This window comes from Cheilinus undulatus, linkage group 3 (assembly GCF_018320785.1).
Source record: "Cheilinus undulatus linkage group 3, ASM1832078v1, whole genome shotgun sequence".
Classification (NCBI taxonomy): Eukaryota; Metazoa; Chordata; class Actinopteri; order Labriformes; family Labridae; genus Cheilinus; species Cheilinus undulatus.
The window spans coordinates 27,462,916-27,482,274 of NC_054867.1; the positions used below are offsets into that span (position 1 = coordinate 27,462,916).

A 19,359-nucleotide genomic window follows, 5' to 3' on the forward strand; every position below is an offset into this window, starting at 1 on the left:
GGGATACAATTCAATTCTGAGAGACATAAAACCAATTTCTGATCATTGCAGTTGTTTATTACTTTAGGCAAGGGGAATACCAGATCTTACTGAGTTTTTTGCAAACTTAATTTTGTTAATCCAGATGTGCCAAATAGTCTAAACCATAAAAGTTTGATGTTGATCAAGCAGGGGTGAAGAGGTAGGTGTAAAACATGTAAAAACAGCAGTTTCTTTTCCTGGTATGGCCTACTCGTAAACATGCAGCACAATCTTTCAGCCCCTACTGCCACCTGCTGGTCATTTAAAATACCTACATCATAGTGACGAGTATTTATCTGCAAAACATGAAAATAATGATAATTTTCAGTCTTTTATCTGTCACACTCCAGAGATTTGACTCTTCATGTGTTTTAATATGAATAAACAATTATATTAAAGTACATTGATAGAATAAACATATAAATTAAACATATTTAGATTTAATTCAGCAAGTATAAATGACTGAAAATGATTTTCCTCCACCCTCATTGTCCCAAATATCCTACAAACGAATCTGATGCAATCACAATAATCTGACTGATGCTCCGATCACACAAGAATTAATCAATTAACGCTGACAAAAGCTTTGAAGTACTTTCTATTCTTTGCTCTTTGCTGCGTATATCAACACACAACACCACTAGAGTTCCTGTTCCTCTGTGTCCGCTCCTTTACATTTGACCATGCTTTGTCTTCCAAAGCAGAGGAACGACTGATGTTTGTGGACGCTGAGATTAGAGGACAAGTTTGGACAGAGGCATGTACTAGTTCTGGCAACAATGTTTGGTCGCAAACTAAAAACCTCAAGTGTAGGAAGGAGACCCTGGGATGATGAGAAACCCTTGGCAGATTTCTTCTGTTGAGGCCCAGAGGCTGTCTGGGCGAAGCATCTGGAGATGTGGGATCTTTGACCTGGATTAGGCTGAGATTGACAATGTGGCATGCTGAGAGATTGGCTGAGGGAAAAGGAGAGACTCCGTGGTACCAGAGTTTCTTTTTTGGCACCGAGATAAAAGCCCAAACGTCTGGCTTTCCTCTGAGGTTCAATGTGAGCCAGCAAAGGCTGCTGACCATACCTGCGAACACAGGAGGTAGTCTTTTCTCCTCTCTTAGGAGATGTTGACAGCATCTGCCTCTTTTTCTCTCCAACAGCCTGATTCTCCTTGCTTGAGTGTTTTAAAGCAGAGACTGCTAAATGTTTCTGACCTGATAGTCCATGTGTTGTTTCAACATCCTCTGAACATGACTGGTCTAATGATGGCTGGATACTGGGAGGTGGGTTTGATGTGACACTTTGTCTATGAGGTAGAGGTCTGGATCGCCTTAGTGGGGCTCCTTCCACCAGCAGATTCAGTCCCATATACTGAGGAACTTCAACTGCAGCCTGTGACAAAGAGTAACACAAAAGAATGGAGACCATTGCAGCTTGTTTTGCAATATTCAGTTAGTTCATACTGCTCCAGGTTTGACTGCTTGTTTCAGAGACTTAAACAAATGTTACTTAAACAGCTTTTAGTTTGTGAATTACAACAAGTGAAGAAATCTGGGAGGAACACAACAGGTTTGCTCTGATCCTCTGATTGTAGACTGTAGATTTATTTTTAGCTAACAATGCTAATCTGATGGTAACCTTGTAAACATAAGGATTATGAGTATCAGGTGGCTGGGAAAAAGAGGACTGTCTGAACAACATGAATTGTAACTCATAAAGGCAGTTAGATAATTCAATAAAGCATCTTGTTTGATGGCCAAACAGCACCATTTTGGTCTCCCACTTGATGATGGAGTATCCCACATGCCTTTTGGTGAACTCTAGTTAAGACATAATAAAAGTAACTCTAGTTGAAATGTAATATGAGTTTTCTTCAACAGTGGCCTCAACATCTTTGCCATTCTCCTATAAAGCTATGACTGGTGAAGAACCTGGGCAACAGTTTTTTGTATACAGAGCTTCTCCCTTATTCCTTTCATTTCTTGATGATGGATTTAACTGAACGCAGAGCAATGTTCAGTGCCTTTGACCATTTTTTGTATCAATCCCCTGACTTACACTTTTCCATAACCTTTCTCTGAGTTTTTGAAGCATTCTTTTGTTTTCAGGGTGTAATGGTAGCCAGGTCAGTCACTTTAAAAGGGGTTAATATGTATACATACAAAATATATATATTATATATACCATATATATTATACATATATTAATTGACATGCATTGACCATGACTGATTTATAAAATCAATAAAAGGGTAAAATATCCAAGGGGTAAATACTTTTTATAGGCACTGTAATGACCAATGAACAGCAGCAGCCACTAGGAAAATCCATCCCCTGACCCCCAACTAATTCATCAGTAAATATACTTCACATTATGTTGACCTGTTTGTACATCAGCTGAAAGCCTCCTGTGTACGCATTCGGATCAGTCCGTCGGTCGAGCACAACCCTCAGTGTGTCCAGCTGCACAGCGGGGCAGAGGCGAGCAGTCACAGCGGTGGAACATGCCATGGTAGGACTTGCATTAATCTCCAGGAGCCAGGGCCTCAGATCCCTGTCCAGTATAAAGTCTGCTCCATAGAGCTCAAAGCTTGCTTTTCGAGGCTCAACCAAGTCTTTCGCTGTCTGCAAGGCCCGGACTACTGCTTGCTGCATGCCTGGGACCACCACTGAATCCCACTCTGCTCCACGGCCCTGTCTTTGCAGACAAGCCCTAAACTGAGAGCAGGTCCACATGTTGTCCTCAGGAAGTCCTGGATAGCGGTCACTTGACGGCTGGAAGTGTTTCTGGATGGAGTTGTTGCACAGGTGGACTGAACTACGGAAAATAATAAAATAATAATCCTTTAACCAAACCTTTTGCAAAGCGCTCTGCTTAAATATATAAATTTAGTTAAGGTCAATCATAGCTATTTATGCATTCTCTCTTTTGTCTGACCTGTCCAGAGACTTTACTGAGTAAGGCTGAGTGGAGAAGCGCAGGTAGCACTCTTTGTAGAGCCAAACAGTCAGAGGGTTCCAGTCCGTGACGAGGAACCACTGACGGAGGTCAAACTTGGTGCCATGGACTAACAGAGGACGTTCCAGGTATTTCTGAACCACCCACTTGCTCTCCTTAGAGGGCACTCTGTCACTTTCAACAAGGGCTAAAATCTCCTCCAGACGATTCATACACATAATACCTATGTGGTTAAAGCAATATTTTACAAAACAAGCTCAAAGTGAGGGACTTTTTCTGTTTTTATGATCTAAGAAACTGTTGAAAAAGGAGGTGAGACAATGGTTTTTCTGTCAAACATTTTTCACCTACTTTCACAGTTGAAAACAAATGCAGAAGTAAAACAAATGCTGAAACACTTTTATCTCATGTGGTAATTTTATCTACTTTTACAATTAAAGCAGTCTCCAAGATACATGTTTTGAAACAGCGTATGCTTGCAACCAGATGACATCTTTGTCAGGATGCCCCCGGCTTATTTCAGCAAAAAAAATGGCAAGCTTCATTCACAAATTACAACAGCATGACTTCCTGTGAATGAGTGCAGGTACTAGACAGGCCTGTATGCAGTCCGGGACTTCTATAATTGAAAAACGTTGATGCATTATCAAGCGCAAAATATGAATATGTAAACGCTCCCGCTGTTGAGCAACTGAAGTTGTACATCTAGCAAGAATAGGAAAGAGTTCCTCTTTCAGTACTTCAACAGTTAGTATCTTGAGTCAGCAAATGCTTACAGAGTGTTGGTGGAATAAAAGGTAATGTAACAGTGGTAAAAATGCTCATGCCCCAACTGTTCTGCAACATGTTGCAGGCATCATATTAAAAATGTGTGTATGTTTTAAAAAAAACATAAGGCATTAAAATTGTTCAGTTTCAATGTTAAATAGTTTGACTTTGTGCTGTATTTAGCTTTATATGAGTTTAAAAGGATTTTCAAATCACTTTATTTGGTTCTTATTCGCATTTTACCCAGGGTCCCAACTTTTTTGGAGTTGAGATTTGAAATCTTTAAAGTCATAAAAGAAGGCTTAAATGGGTAAATACTGTAGTCATAAATCCGCAGGTAACATCTGGAACATTCCTTTCATTCCTTTAAGGTCTATAGAACAGACATTTCAGAACTAAGAAACTATTATTGTAACAGAAAAGCTAACCTCGTCCTCTAGACTTTGCTCCTGGTTTGATGATCCAGATGTTGTTTAGTCCATCTGTATCCAGTTGAGGGCAAACCTCCCGCAGCCTGATTAACATTGCCTGGCAGCGGTCCACGGTTGCATGGCTACCCCTGAGCAGAGCACCTTCACTGCACAAATAAGATTCAAAGGCTGATTTTATCAAAGCTTTATAACTATTATGATTGTATGCCTTACTGCACATACACACATGGACAAAACTGTTGGTTCACTTCTGTTAAAGGAAGACAAACTCACAATAGTCACTGAAATAACTTAAAATTGATGAAAGTAATGATAAATAAAAATGTACCGAAAATTAACTAATGAAAATTAGTTAATTGTGGTTCAACAGAATCATTTAGGAAAAAAGACTACTGAAACTGGCCTGGACAAAACAAATGGTACCCTTAACTTAATATTTTGTTGCACAACATTTTGAGGCAATCATTGTAATCAAGTGATTCCTTTAACTCTCAATGAGACTTCTGCACCCATCCACAGGTATTTTGGCCCACGCCTCGTGAGCAAAATGCTCGAGCTGTCTAAGGTTTGAAGGGTGACTTCTCCAGACTGCATGTTTCAGCTCCTTCCACAGATGTTCAATAGGATTGAAATCAGGGCTCATAGAAGGCCACTTCAGATCATCCCATGTCTTGTTCTTAGCCATTCTTGGGTGTTTTGGGTCATTAACCTGTTGGAGGACCCATGACCTGTGACTGAGACCAAGCTTTCTGACTGGCAAAGCAGCCCCAGAACATAACTGAGCCTCCTCCCATGTTTCACAGTAGGTTCAGTGTTCTTTTCTTTGGATGCTTTATTTTTGCGTCTCTGAACATAGAAAGAGCTCCAGTTTTGTCTTATATGTCCAAAGGACTTCCTCCCTGAAGCTTAGGGGCTTGTCAATATGCATTTTGGCAAATTTGGGCCTCACTTTTTTATAATTTGCTTTTAACAGTGGAGTCTTCCTGCGACAGATGGTCATTCTGACACTGATATACCTAGACCTTGGAGCTCACCTCTGATCTCTTTAGAAGTTGTCCTGGGCTCTTTGGTTACCATTCGTGTTATCCAATTTGTCTCTTCGATTTGTCATCAATTTTCCTCTTGCGGCCTTGTCCAGGGAGTTTGGCTTCAGTCCTATGGACCTTAAACTTCTGAATAATATGTGCAGCTGTTCATAGGATCATCAAGCTGCTTGGAGATGGTCTTATAGCCTTTACCTTTAAAATGCTTGTCTATCATTTTCTTTCTAAGCTCCTGGGACAACTCTCTCTGTAGCTTTCTGTGGTCCATGTTCAGTATGGTACACACCATGATACCTAACAGCACAGTGACTACTTTTCACCTTTTAAACAGGCAGAATGACTGGTTGCACGTTTGCATACACCTGTGATGCTAATTACAGGACACACCTTAGTTTAACATGCCCCTGTGGTCAAATTATTTTACATCTTTTCTAGGGGAACCATACATTTTGTTATGGCCAGTTTCATTGTTTTGCTTTTTAAAATGACTTTAAATGGCTAATTTAAAATAAATTTGTGTTTAAAACGGCAGTACTAAATATCTGAGTAATAAACACTCCTTCAATAATAATCAGGTAACAAGCTCACAAGTTAGAAAAGCAATTAAGTGCAGGTGTATACTGGTTTACTGTGATTTTATATTCTTATATTTTCTTATCTTTGTTTCTCTTATGTGCTGTGTTGTGTTGCACAGTACATGTGCAATATACCTTATGTTCCTGTTTATTTCTTGTCTCAGCTTTTCCCCCTCTTTTTATGGATTGTGTTTGTTTCTTTTTGTACTTATTGATTCCCAATTTTCCTACAAAACATAAAGCTTTGCATATCATTCAAAGCTTTGTTTTGTTTCATATCATTTCATATAGAGGTTTTCAGGAAAATAGAGAGCGCTGTACTGAAGGTGTAACTAAAGGACCACTGTTTGCGTATGTTTTGCCTCCAAAATGATTTACTCTGCTCAAATTTCTATACACCAAGTACTGGAATGTGAACTATAAATACTGACATGCAGTATCATATATATCTTAGGTATCTGTACATACAGCAGTGTGAAACTGGAACAGGTTGTCTTTCCAGTCACCCCATCTCGATGAAAACTTTACTCATAACTGACTAAATTTAACCCCAAACTGAGTCCTGACATGAACTCTACATGCTGTTGAGAGAATCTATTTGGAGACACATGGTATGTAGAGTACTTGGCACTGCCCTAAATCTTCCCTTGTATGAACTTGTTGTCTGTAGGTTTTATTTGTCAAACTGACAAGTTGACATGGACTGTCATGGATGAATGAATATCATAAATTTGATGAATAGGAGAGATTATTCTTAAAGCCCCTTGAAAACATACTCACTGTACAACCTTGTAGTAATCTTGAAGAAATGCGGCCCACTGTGGCTCCTCCAAAGATGTTTCAACGCTAACATCAATGTCATTGTGCTCCAAAACACTAAGGAACTCTTCACACATGTGTAGAGCAAAGTGGATTAATCCTGGACCAGCAAACTGATGTTGCCCATCATTCAAGTCTAAAGAGAAGGAGACCGAAACTGTTACACGTCAAATCAGGGCCTGTTTTGAAACTTTCAACCTCAGAGATAGTGTCTTTTGTGTTTTCCTTCTTCACCTTCTGCTCTGTCTTTGTTCCTTCTACTTGTCTCAACAACATGCTGCAGCAGACTGGTGCACGCCGTCCTCCTGAAGTCTTCTACGTGGTCATAGTGAACAAGAAGGCGCAAGCACTAATCAAAGAAAGGCTACCTTTTGTTTTAGATGATAATATAAAATAAACTTCTCCATTCTAGATCGAGGCTACTTAATACCATTTACACTCATATCTTCCTGCATCTTTTCTCAGTATATGATTTTTCCATGTCCTGTTTACTGCTAGACATTTTACTGCATATTTGATAAAGTATGGATCTGGTTATATTTTAATAGAGACAAACAGCAGACCTATAAATGCATGCTTTTCATCCTCTGCCCCAAGCTTGTAGCATCTTGGGAAGAAAGTGTCAGGATCTGCTGCGTCAAACCACCGAAGGTTACGTAGGTTCAGACAGAGCCCCACCTGTAAGAAACATACATTTGAGTCAGATAGCACAAGTTGGCTCATGACTAAAGCTAACTACTTCTATTTCTCGTGTGTATCATCATAAACTTGTTGAGAGTGAGACCTTGGTTGTAAACGCTGCAGAGTTTGCATAGTGATTGGTCATTTGGTCATTCTGTAAGGAGCGACAGTCTATGTAATCCCGGCGGGTTGTCCAGTAGAAATAGGTTGTTTCATTTCGAACCAGGCGAGACTAGATAAAAAAAAAAAAAAGGAAAATACAGTGAGCAAGAGTACAATGTCAGAATTCACAACATTATTCAAAAAGTAACATTTAAATACTCTGAAATAGCTGTAAAGGACCTTTTATCATCTTTTGTTGTGTTTATGTTCTTTAAATAACATTTTTTGAGGCTTTGGGAATATACCAAATAGGCTGGTGCTTTTATTGTGAAAGGGAAACACAGAGAGGAGACAATTAGACAATCACTTTACAATTTAGATGGAGTCTAGGGGGTTCAGGGGGTCAAGTGAACCCCCCACGGTGAAGTATGAATTAATATTTACTGTATGTATTTTTTCTTTAACATAGAACTATTAATGGGATACCAATAAGATATAATCAATAAAATTAGTTGAATGATTGATTATTTTCATTTAGCTGTGATAATTTCATTGAGCTCTGATACTGGTAAAAGTACCATGGACTGCATATCATTTTCAGCCACTTCCTGCTCCAGCTTTCAGCTCAATTCACAAAACATATTGGCTAATAATATCAAAGCACAAAAAGCAAGGAGCTGCACTCTTATTCTGAATGACAACATTCCTTTTCTCATATGAATCGTGATGAGCTTGGAGCAGAAGGACACTTTATACTAGTTTATAGAGAGTCTCAACTAAGGTGATGTAAGAAAAGCAGTTTGTTGTGGAATATTCTCTAGATCAAGTCTGCACTATTTCTTTAAGCTGTCAGTAGTAATGGCTCCACTGCCTTGACTCATGGAGAGACCTTGTTCCCAAATGGTTTGGTGTTATATCTCAGAATGCTACAGACTGATTGAACCCCTGATAAAAAAAATTATATCATCAAAACAGAATTTACTGAATTTATCTTTAGATAATAAATGTTTGGAATATTTAGAGGTGGCGCTGTGTTCCTGATCAATGGAAAGTTTGCACGTGACGTCTCTCATAAAGATGCAGTTACGTTCACACTTCAGTTCTACGGAAGAGTATCAGGGCCACTGAAAAAAAAAATTTTGGGACAATTTTTTTTTTTTCAATTGTGAGAAAAAGTCAGAATTCTGAGATTAAAGTCAGAATTCTGAGAAAAAAGTCAGAATTCTGAGATTAAAGTCAGAATTCTGAGAAAAAAGTCAGAATTCTGAGATCAAAGTCAGAATTCTGAGATTAAAGTCAGGATTCTGAGCAAAAAAGTCAGAATTCTGACTTTATTCTTCAAATGAAAAAAAAGTCTCAAATGTTTTTTTTTCTCAGAATTCTGACTTTAACAGAATTCTGTTAAAGCCAATTCTGTTAAAAAAGTCAGAATTCTGAGATCAAAGTCAGAATTCTGAGATTAAAGTCAGGATTCTGAGAAAAAAAGTCAGAATTCTGACTTTATTCTTCAAATGAAAAAAAAGTCTCAAATGTTTTTTTTCTCAGAATTCTGACTTTAAACTCAGAATTCTGACTTTAATCTCAGAATTCTGACTTTTTTCTCACAATTGAAAAAAAAAAAAATTGTCTCAAAATTTTTTTTTTCAGTGGCCCTAATACTCTTCCGTACAGTTCACTTCAGCAGGTGTTTGTGAAAAAGACCTCGTAAGCAAAATTGTAGGATTTGGGTAAACAGGGGTCAACTTTTCCCCAAATGACTGATGACTCACTAAGGCACGTGCAAAAAGCTGTGAAGCACAGAGACGCTTTGCTTTCCTATATAGTAGACCAACATAACATTTGTGGGTTTAATGAATAAAACTGAGTCTTTTATGCTTGTTTAAATAGCATTAACAGTCTCTAGCAATGGTCTTTGAAGAAATGCTTGAAGAAGATCTGTAACTACTTTATAAACACAGGCTTTTACAGTCTTTGAGTTCAGTTTCACTAGGATGCCTATTCTTCGCTAAACTGCAAGAAACTGCCTACCCCAACCCCACCGCAAATCACCTAAAATTTAATTGGAACTTTTTGATAATATGGTTATATTTAACATTTTATTTATTTTTAAATATTCCTAATTAGAGACGATAATTCAATAGATTCTGATTCTTGGTCCCACTGGCTCTGAGCCTGTAAACTTTGAGGTTAATTCTACTACATACTTTATGAGAAAATTACAGGTAAAAGAGTAACATGACGCAACCAGTCCCTGTCACTTCCCAGACTACACTGGGTGTAAACAACAATGGTGGTATGAATGTAGAACTTCAAATTTTCTCAAAGTATTGCATTCTAGTGTGTTTTATATGATATACATGTAAAAAGAAAATGCCAATGTTAATCCAAAGAGGTCAAAATTTCCTAACATGCAGTTTTCCTTCAAGAGTTTGTCTTGAACCAAAGCAAAACAAAAAAAAAAAAAAACACTTTAAAAGGGTTGCACGTTTTAAGGATATTACAAAATGGTGCCCTTTCTGTAGTGTCTTCTATTTTCTGGTGTCAATCAAGCTTTAAGGAATTAAAGCATCACTCAGATGCTATACTACACTGAATTGCTTTAAGACTGTGTGGGAGGTTAGCGACATGTGGGTCACTAGAACTTTATCTTACCATGAGGTCATACATGTCATCAAGGTTCTCCTCTTTCTTGCCTTCATCCGCTCGGTCTGGAAAGAGACAAGAGGAAAGGTGTGCTTCACACACACGTAGGCTTACATGTGTAGAGGAGTGTGATTAAAAAGGTCTGGTGCTTGTTTAACAGATTTCTGTAATTTGGTGCACAGTGACACTCTGTCTTTCATTAGCTGATCAATTTTAACAAGTGCTCCAGTGACACACAACCAAAACCTTTAAGCACTTTTATTTTCTTACATTAAAAGACAGCATCTTTGACTGTTGTATAAAATGAATAATCTAACAAACAATATGGGAAAATCTATTTAAGTGTTTAAATTTTAAAATTGTATGCATTAGATTAAATGTATAAATATACTTTAAAGTACTTTATTTTATTCTTCCCACAGGCTTTGAAACAGTTCAGTTTTCAGTGTCTCATTGGCATGTGCAATCCACCCCTCTCATAACAAAGACCCATAAGGACCCATTAAGACCCACAGTCTCACCAGTAACAGCAACACAGACATCGCCTTCCTCTCCATCCTCCTCCTCCTCATCACTATGGCAATGTGGTGCTTTTTGAGCAGCAGGGAGCAAACGACGTTCCACCCACCCTCTGGACCACAAGGCAGCACGGATCACAGGATAAGGTCCCTGCACTGAAAACACTTTTCTCAACTGAGAATGAGAGAAAGACTGAGTCTAGCACAGAAAAAAAAAACATTATAAATGATTCTCTATATAAAATCACCTTCACAGCTTTCTCCACAAGTGCTTTAGCTGTTTTTAGCCTGTCTGGCTTGATGGCTGGCAGGGTTGGCACACTGCGACGTAACCTCCCCTCCACTGGAGCCACTGAGGATTGAGGTATTGGGATACATTTGCTTGGTTTAATCTGAATAATTAAAAAGTCAGTGTGGATTTGTGTATTTAGATGTTATTCACCTACCCCCAGTTTTTTGCATGTTAAGTTCATGAAGTTCTCGCTTTGTTTTTTAAACATGCAATCCTTCACACTGTGGAGGCAGAAATATTTAACAGCCTTATAATTAGTATATAATGGTACACTTAACGCATAAAATTATGGATATCAAAATTCTGTGCTAACCATAAGATTTAAGCTAGTTTTAAATGCATTTGACTATTCTTATTTGTACACTATGACAGTTAATATACTAAATTTCCTTTTGTTATATCTATTAAAAAATGTAATACCTTTTTTAATTTTGAGGTTGCAAGCAGATTGCTCTCTCTGTTAGAAAGAAGTGTTAATTGATTTTATCAAACTGACTTGAATTACCCATATTAATATGACTGTTTAATTGATTTGAAATGTATCATTTAATCCACTATGTAATCACATTATTATAGCAAAAGAGAACGAGAAGACGAAGGAAGTAAATTAAGTTTAGAAGACGCCTTAAACAGGACAGAGCAATTTCTATAGCTTCACACTGACACACCCGTGCACAAATAATGGCAACACGATGAACAACCCACTCCCTAAGTCCTGTATAACAGTTATCAGACAAGTTTACTCACAACTTCCCCAGTAGCCTACTTACAGCCACATACAGATTTGACGTTGAACATTAATATGCAAGCCTCCCCAGTGACCTGGCCGATCTGCTAGAAGTCTCGCTCAACAGTGCATGCCGCCACACAATGTTTGTATTTGCCATGACAACAGTACCCAGGAGAAACAGGACGCCATGCAGGTCGGAAAAAATCTGTGTCCTTTAGCTACGCGTTGGCGGAAGTCGATCATGTATCGCATGGTGTTACTGTAGTACTGTACCTGTAGTACTGTAGTTACATTGTGGCTACACGTGAAGTCAACGTGCACACAATAGCACTGACAGTATATGCACAGTTCTCAGGAAGCCACCATCACAACAGGCTGGGGAGGGTCAATTTAGCTTTAGGTCCTTTCGTAAATAAAGATGCCTACCTACTGCACCTGCAGTTCTTAAGAAACTGCACGTCTTGCATCTTCAATGATAAGCCCGTCACATGCCATACACGTGCGCACGAGCCCTATTGTGTTAACGTGGATTCAATAGCTACAAGTACTTTTTATTACCACAGGGGGGCATCCTAGGCTTTCTAGTAGGTACTGTGTGAGTTGTTGGATCAGTTCGATGTGACACTGTTCAGTTTCTTTTGTCGCTCTTGTAAACCGCTGTTTAGCTCACATAGCCTTTCAAAGCAAACTACTTAGACGCATACCCTTCTTATAAGTGTCTCAGGGTAAATTGGGCATAGGGACGTAAGGTTAAAAGTAACTGTTTCACAGCAATGGTGATGAAAATAAAACTTTATTTTAAACATGACCCCTTGACTTGTGTATGAGGAAAGGACAATAGCAGCAGGCTAGCTGTTGATAGTTTTTGGCCTAAGGTCAAGAAATTCTCCAAGTTTACATAAAGTTTGAGAAATTCGGGCTGCCATCTATGACCACACTGGAGTTTGCCTTCTGCCGGCTGTTAGCCAGCAGCAAATGACTTAAAAAGTCCTATTGTAGGAGCTAAACTAATGAAAACACCAGCCTTGCCTCAGCAATGTATAGCCCAAAGTCGCACCTAGAAGCCCAAAAACAATGACTATGCTGACTGTAGCCTTTAGAGATTGAAAGTCTTGTCCAAATCACCTAAATGTTAGCCTACATGATAAAGATAACATGATAAAAGCCTTCCCCTCTACCGAAATAGGCAGCTTTAAATCTTCAGTGTTACAGACATGCGTTGGACTATTTTTCTTTAAATTCATGGATTAGAAATTTGAAAACTTTCCTAATTTACCCAGATTCACAATATTAGATTATTGTCATAGCAAAAGTAAACATTTTGCCATCATGTAGCCCTTTTTGTAGCTTAAAAAATCAGGAAAACAGAATTTGCTATTACACTTACTACCCTTGAATTTAAAAGAGCCTTTAGTTGCACGAGTTGTTTCTTCTACTTCTTAATTCAACTTAGTTTGAACCCATGTTTTCTGTAGATCATTGAAAAGTATTGAAAAGTCTTTAATTGAACTTTGAAATTTAAGGCCATGAAAAGGCTTAAAATAACTTATTTATACTAGTGTAACAAAAAGTGACAGTATCTTTAGTTAATGGACAATTGTAGAAATAACATAGTACTAAGTCCTAGGGCACAACCTCACTTCGTCAAGGCACAGTTGGGAACCACTGCCCTATATCACTGGACATTGCATAAATATATTAAATCAGAAAATTTCACCTTGGTTCCATGTAGGCCTACTGAGAAATCGTATCTGCTTTTTATTTTTGATCATTTGTTGTGCTGAAAACGGTATTGTTTTTCTCAGTTGAGGTCTTAAAAAGTTTAAAATTTCATTTTTTAAACTGTGTAGGAACCCTGTAACCACACTCCACGATAAAATTGGAACAGAGAACATTATCTGGCAAATTAGAGCAAGTGAACTATTATATATGTGCACAGTGGTCATAAAGTTGGGTCCATCATAGTTCCTGAAAGGTAAGAAGCCGCTGAACTCCTCATTGTATGGAGTGACGTTGCCCCAAGCTTAGAATAGTCTTGGCTGTATTGAGTTGGGTAGCAGCAGTGCGTCGCAGCCCGTTGTGCGCTTCTGCGCTCTGATTGGCTGACGCTGCAGTGATGCTCTGCATCCTGCTCCCACCGACAGGGCAGGAGGGAGGGAGGCTGGAAGCGCGGACGGGAAATCATCACATCGCAGGGGGGCTAAATTATCTATTTTACCGTTTTCCTCACCTGGAAGAGATTATGACACTCGACTAAACATGTCTGCAGAAAAAGAAGCACCTTCTGTTGCCAACTCGTGAATGCTTGTACAACACGTCTTGAAGACAGCGCCGAGAGGCTAAGCAGCCCCTGAGAAAGTCTCACCTTTACACCCCGGGAACACTGAGCAGGTTAACCCAGAGGCCACCAGAATGCCCGTTAACGACCCCGAGAGCATACTGAGCTATCAGGTAAAGTGTCCTTTAATGTCTTAATGCATGTCGTGCTGCTGTGACACTATACGATGGTTTAGTGCAGGCTGTACATAGTCTCTAACAACTGTTTGAAACACTCTGCTCCAGCAGCAATGCACTGGAAATTAGCTGTTGTAAAAACTATTTAAAGAAAACAGAGAACACCTGCTGTCTTCGCTACTGTTGCTTCCTCCTGTGCATGTCCTAGTTTGCAGCAATATTTACATTTTCAAATGTAGCCTATGCATATTTTATGTTCTATAAATGTTATCCTAGGATGCTTAGTTGTATTGGGTTTCCTGCTCTGCAGAGTGATGCTCTATGCGGGGGATGTTGTTGACATTGTTATTCTGAGGTGCTAACACGTGCAGTCATTCCGGAGAGCGTATCACATTACTGTGCTCTCACTTATTAGGACTCTTTAGGCACACGTACTGTTTTGGAAAAACTCGTGGCTGCATCATTGTTAGATTGCTGCAGATTATCGATTAGAAAGCCTGTCGATGCATTCAACCCTGATATTAAGTGCAACACAGCGCTCGTTAAATGTAAACTGCTCTTCTTGTATGTGAGGAACAGCAGGAAAATGCACACTTTGCTGGGTTTTCAGATGGATCTTGCATAGACGGCATGTTATTTTCCCAGTTACCCTCAAATGACCTTGACGCCATCCGTACACCACACTGTGTTGGGTGTCTACCTCCATATACATGATCGTTATTAGCCCATCCTGACAGCAGGGGGAGGACAGACTATGGTCAAGTGCTGTGTGAATGGGGGATGGGGGGTGGGGGGTGGGGGGGCATCCTTAACGTCCTGTTGGTGCGTGATCCTTTATCGGATCTCAGGTCAGCTGATGAGAAAGACACACAGGAGGAAGGACAAATGGACCATTGAACACACCAGCGCTCAGGGATGTTGATTCAAGAAGCATTAATGTTTATATAGTTTAATTATGACTAACACGGCTTGCAGTATCACAATTTAAATGACCTAATGTAGCTCATACCCCCACATGCGGATTTATAATAGCATGGTAGAGCAGCAGACGGATAGAGAAGGTCCAGCGGTGAGCTGGGAAGTCTCTGATATGATTAAACAGCTTTCAGGCAGGGATGGGAGCTTCTCTATTCAAACTTATGCCAGTGTGATGCTGCTATAGAAAAAATGCAAGTGCATCATTATGATGTTTTTGTCAGTCAGCATGAACTGAAATCAGAGCCAGTGCCTGCTGAAACTTCTTTTTATTTTTGCCATAGAAACATTGGGGGTGGGGTGGGGTTGTCCATAAAACACTATTTGAATACTGAGTTAGCCAACATGTAAATTAGGTGATACTTAATAAAAATGACAGAGCATCAGTACAGCATTTGCTACTTTAGGAATTGAAGAATTCATAAGTAGAGGGTCTCTGTCTCCCAGAAAGTCATCATTATGTACTTTATAGTGCATGCATGATTTATTAAAGTTGACTATGAAGAGTTTGAGACTTATAATCCAGTCACACTTCTGCTGCACACAGACGTACCCCTCGAAGACTGCAGACTCAACTCTGACTCAAGTTCTTAAGCATTATCAAGATATCATACGTAACACTCCCTGACTGTTGTGAAGTGCATTCAATGGATGACACAATGGTGGGCACATCACCTGCAGCTGCTATCGATGAGGCTGGCTCATGGCACACATGATACAGATCGCCTGGGGTGCTATGCTCAAGAAGAGGGCTGCCTTAAACCCTGAATATTGAGTAGACGTGCTGAATATGATGATACATACCTTACAGCCTTGCTCACCTATGCCCTGCTCCCTCTCTCGGCCTCGATCAACCCCTTGCTCCTTGCATGTAAATGAGCCTTCAGAGGATAAGGCAGCTGAAATGACCTAAATATCTCCTATCTTCAGATAGAAGATATTTAGTAAAAAGAGGGTAGCCTAATAACTCAGCCTCTGTAGTAACTTCACATTAAAGATGCCAATGGCCTTTTTGAGACCGGATGCATGTTTTGCATTTTTTCCGTCTATTTTGATGTTTGTCTCACAAATAAATAGACAGGGGAATGATAAATAGAGAGCCATATTTGCCTTGTTTAGCTGATTAGTCTGTCCACATCAGTGAAATATGTTTGAAATGTGTTTCTTGATGAACCTGATGAAGACCACACACCGTTGTTTTAATGTAGCTGTTCTATAAACTTTTTGGGTTTTAGGAGCTTATGTTTCCATATTGTCACAGGGAAGATAGAGTATGCTGATGGTGATGTATACCAAAATCCTGTGATGTACAAAGGTGCTGTCTGTGATGGCTAACATGCCTTGCAGCCAAAATGCAGCAGACACCCAGTCTGAAGTAGGCATCAGTCAGCAAACCAAGAAAAATACTAAATTAATTATTAACACAACCAAAGGCAAGGTTACGGGTTTATTATTGACCATTTAATTTGGATCATTGGTTCCCAACCTAAAGTCTGGGTCCCCCTATGGGGTCCGCCGAGGATTTTGGAGGGGGTGTGAGGCTTTGATTGCATATATTAACTAAAATCAATGTATCACACTTGCTGGATGGTTCATATAAAGGTCTTTTAGTAGTGACAAATTTGTACAGGACTGTGTTATGGGGATTTTGTCATAGAAAGCCCCCATTTTTTATGATACAAGTAGGGGGTGCTCCAAGGAAAATGGTTGAGAACCACTGATTTAGATTTTACCTCCCTGTTAGGTTACTATTATTCTTAGGATAATAAGCTAGAGGGTTTTGTTTATTTACAAATATGTAGTATTTTATTAAAAAGTGTGATTACACACTATGGGTGAACTGAAACCCCTTCAGGTTGTATTTTATGTCTAATAATGCAAGCAATACTTTCCCATTACCATAAGTAACAGGAGTTGATATCTGTTTTGGACATTTTAGTTTTTATCAAAACTGTTACAGAGTTGACTCTTACACTACAGACTTGAGGCTTGTCTTGGACCTGTGGCTACACTTAAGACTTGAGACATGACTTTGTCTTAATTGCTAAAGACTTGAGACTTGACTTAGACTTGAGGCTTCACTGTTACACTTGAGAATTGGCTCAGACTTGCCCTCAAAGATTTTAGACTTGAGTTGGACATGATGTAAGTGTACCATAGGCCTCACACTTGACCTTGACTTTTGCTCACGACTAGAGATTTGACTAGAGACTTGACAATACTATTTGACTTGAGACTTTACTTGGACTTGCACCTGTACTATAGACCTGACACTTGACCTGGACTTTTGTTGCAGACTTGAAACTTGGACTTGTCAGGTGAGATATGGGTGCATATGCTAGTTCGACACTTTGCCACATCAACCTCGGACCTGTACTGCTCTGGCCTACTGATGGCCATTCTCCAGGCCTACACCAGGACCATGCCCCATTTCTCCATGCCCCATTTTGTCCCCAGTGTCTGGACCAGCCCACCAGGTCACCACTGGGGACCCAGCATGTGAAAGGCTGGATCAGGCACAGCTGCCGTTCCTGTATCAGGCAGCTGACCCTTCCAATCCTTTCCTTTCCTGTGCATATTAGCATTAGACTCATGGTCTTGCCAGTGATACCCAAAAATGTGCTGAAGAGAAGTTGTTTCAAAGGAGTCAAGCTGGCGCCTCTGGCCATTGGTCAAAATCCAGGCCTCAAAAGAGCATTGTTGGACTGGAAGGACCAAGGACTGAAAGACTCTGACTTTTGTCAGCATGCTCGGATACCAAGACAGTGTGGAACGCCACACTATCTTGCTCAGCGAACCCATCACCTTATGCACGATGGGTTCGCTGGACTTGTGGCTGCACTGGAAGACTAAAGACATGACTTAGACCTCCACTAAAGACTTGAGACTTGACTTGGACTAGCAGCTGCACTGAAGGGCAGAGATTAAACTCCAATTTTGACAAAAGACTTGGGACTTCTCTTGGACTTTTGGCTCTAGTGACGTTAAACTTGACTTGGACTTTTCTCTCAAAGAATTGAGACTGGACTTGTGGCACCACCATAAGACCTGAGACTTGACTTGGATTTTTTGAGCATTACCAGTAAATTATATAACATGTATACAACCAAAAGAGATGTATTTTCTAGATCATTGATTTTTCAGACTTTTTTTTGGCCAGGCACACTTCAGTTCAAGCCAAAATCTCAAGGCAGAACATAACCACGCAAAATAGCCTGTTTAAAACATTACATAGAAATAAATTATGATTGTACAAATTCCCATGGCACACCTAGACTTGTCTCATACCAGTGCACCATTTGGGAGCCTCTGGTCTAGATAATGCTGTGAATATGCTGTTACTATCTGCACTGTTCCACTTTTCTGTTGAATACACATCTGTATGATGGAGATCATTCAGTGGATACTGATCAGGATGTTTATGAGTGACCCTGATATTAAGTGTATGCCTACACCACCACTCACAGACCCACTCTTATGGCTGCACCAGCACTCCTTTACACATAATAACCATACAGAGATGAACTGATCGTATCCTCGCCTCAACAGGATCACACTGTGATTCAAAGTCCTCTTAAAATAATTCATGTCATACACTTGTCTCAAGTTTAAATCCCCCCAGTACTTAATTGCAATGGTCTTATGCACATTTCTATTTGGCATCCCTCCCAGGCTTTTATTTTAATCAGTTTGTTGCAGCAGAGTCCATTTAGAGAGAGTGAGCCATGCTAGCCTATCATCAATGAATGAATGTCTGTTTTATAAGAGATGCTGTATAGCCAACCATTTTGAGTTGTTTATCTGTTAAAAGGGTCTCAATTCTTCTAGTTGAATGTCTTAATGACACTAGATGATGTTTGAAAACCATTACAGATCTTCAGCATACCCAACGGCACAAATTAATTGGATTAAGTCTGTTTGAAAGCAGACACTAATGAGTAGAAGAGGTTTAAAGTCACAAGTCAGTCACAAGAAACAAACATGACAAGAAAAGGTCCTCAGATCCAGAATGTTCTTTTCACTTCAAACAAGCTAAAATTCCAACATCTGCCTTTTCATCACCCTGCATGTTTCTATCTTTCACTCACAGACTTGACCAAGGCTGCTGTAGTCATTCTGAAATGAAAACAATTATAGCGCGAGGGCCGTTGGGAGGCGGGATTGTATGTGAGGAATTGAATAAGGTGTGTATGACTCATGCTGTGTGTGGGCTGAAGCAGTCAAAACAGCCGGCCCTCTAATCCTATCTCCTGCAGCTCTTCTCTTTCCTGTCTCACTTATTTTCATTACATCTTCTTTTCCAACCATTCATGTTAACTCCTTGTGTGCAGACGGCTCTGTCTTGTGTGTTTCTGCA

At 39.6% G+C, this 19,359-nt stretch overlaps 2 protein-coding genes across 2 annotated transcripts in view; one reads left to right on the forward strand and one right to left on the reverse strand.

Moving 5' to 3' along the window:
- Positions 1-661: 661 nt before the first annotated feature.
- ttll3 (tubulin tyrosine ligase-like family, member 3) lies at positions 662-11,825 on the reverse strand. The gene is made up of 12 exons (XM_041782654.1): positions 11,742-11,825; positions 10,800-10,943; positions 10,555-10,726; positions 10,043-10,098; positions 7,392-7,520; positions 7,171-7,285; positions 6,842-6,922; positions 6,569-6,743; positions 4,168-4,316; positions 2,951-3,194; positions 2,395-2,830; positions 662-1,405 (listed from the first exon to the last, which is right to left on the reverse strand). The coding sequence occupies exons 1-12, from the start codon at positions 11,823-11,825 to the stop codon at positions 662-664; spliced, it is 2,529 nt and encodes an 842-aa protein (XP_041638588.1).
- A 1,988-nt stretch (positions 11,826-13,813) lies between these two features.
- The window catches only part of slc4a8 (solute carrier family 4 member 8), a 47,755-nt gene continuing 42,209 nt past the window's right edge, over positions 13,814-19,359 (forward strand). The window contains exon 1 of the mRNA XM_041782656.1: positions 13,814-14,024. Coding sequence (XP_041638590.1) covers positions 13,986-14,024 — 39 coding nt within the window. The 5' untranslated portion in view covers positions 13,814-13,985. The remainder of the gene's footprint in view (positions 14,025-19,359) is intronic.

Bases quoted from the DNA above. Each gene is read 5' to 3' on its own strand.
- ttll3 (XM_041782654.1), bottom strand. From the start codon at position 11,825: ATGCGATACATGATCGACTTCCGCCAACGCGTAGCTAAAGGACACAGA. The intron at 7,521-10,042 runs GTAAGATAAAGT...TTTTTTATCTAG, and splicing joins ATGACATGTATGACCTCATG to TCTCGCCTGGTTCGAAATGA. The intron at 1,406-2,394 runs GTCAACATAATG...TCTTTGTCACAG, and splicing joins TTCAGCTGATGTACAAACAG to GCTGCAGTTGAAGTTCCTCA.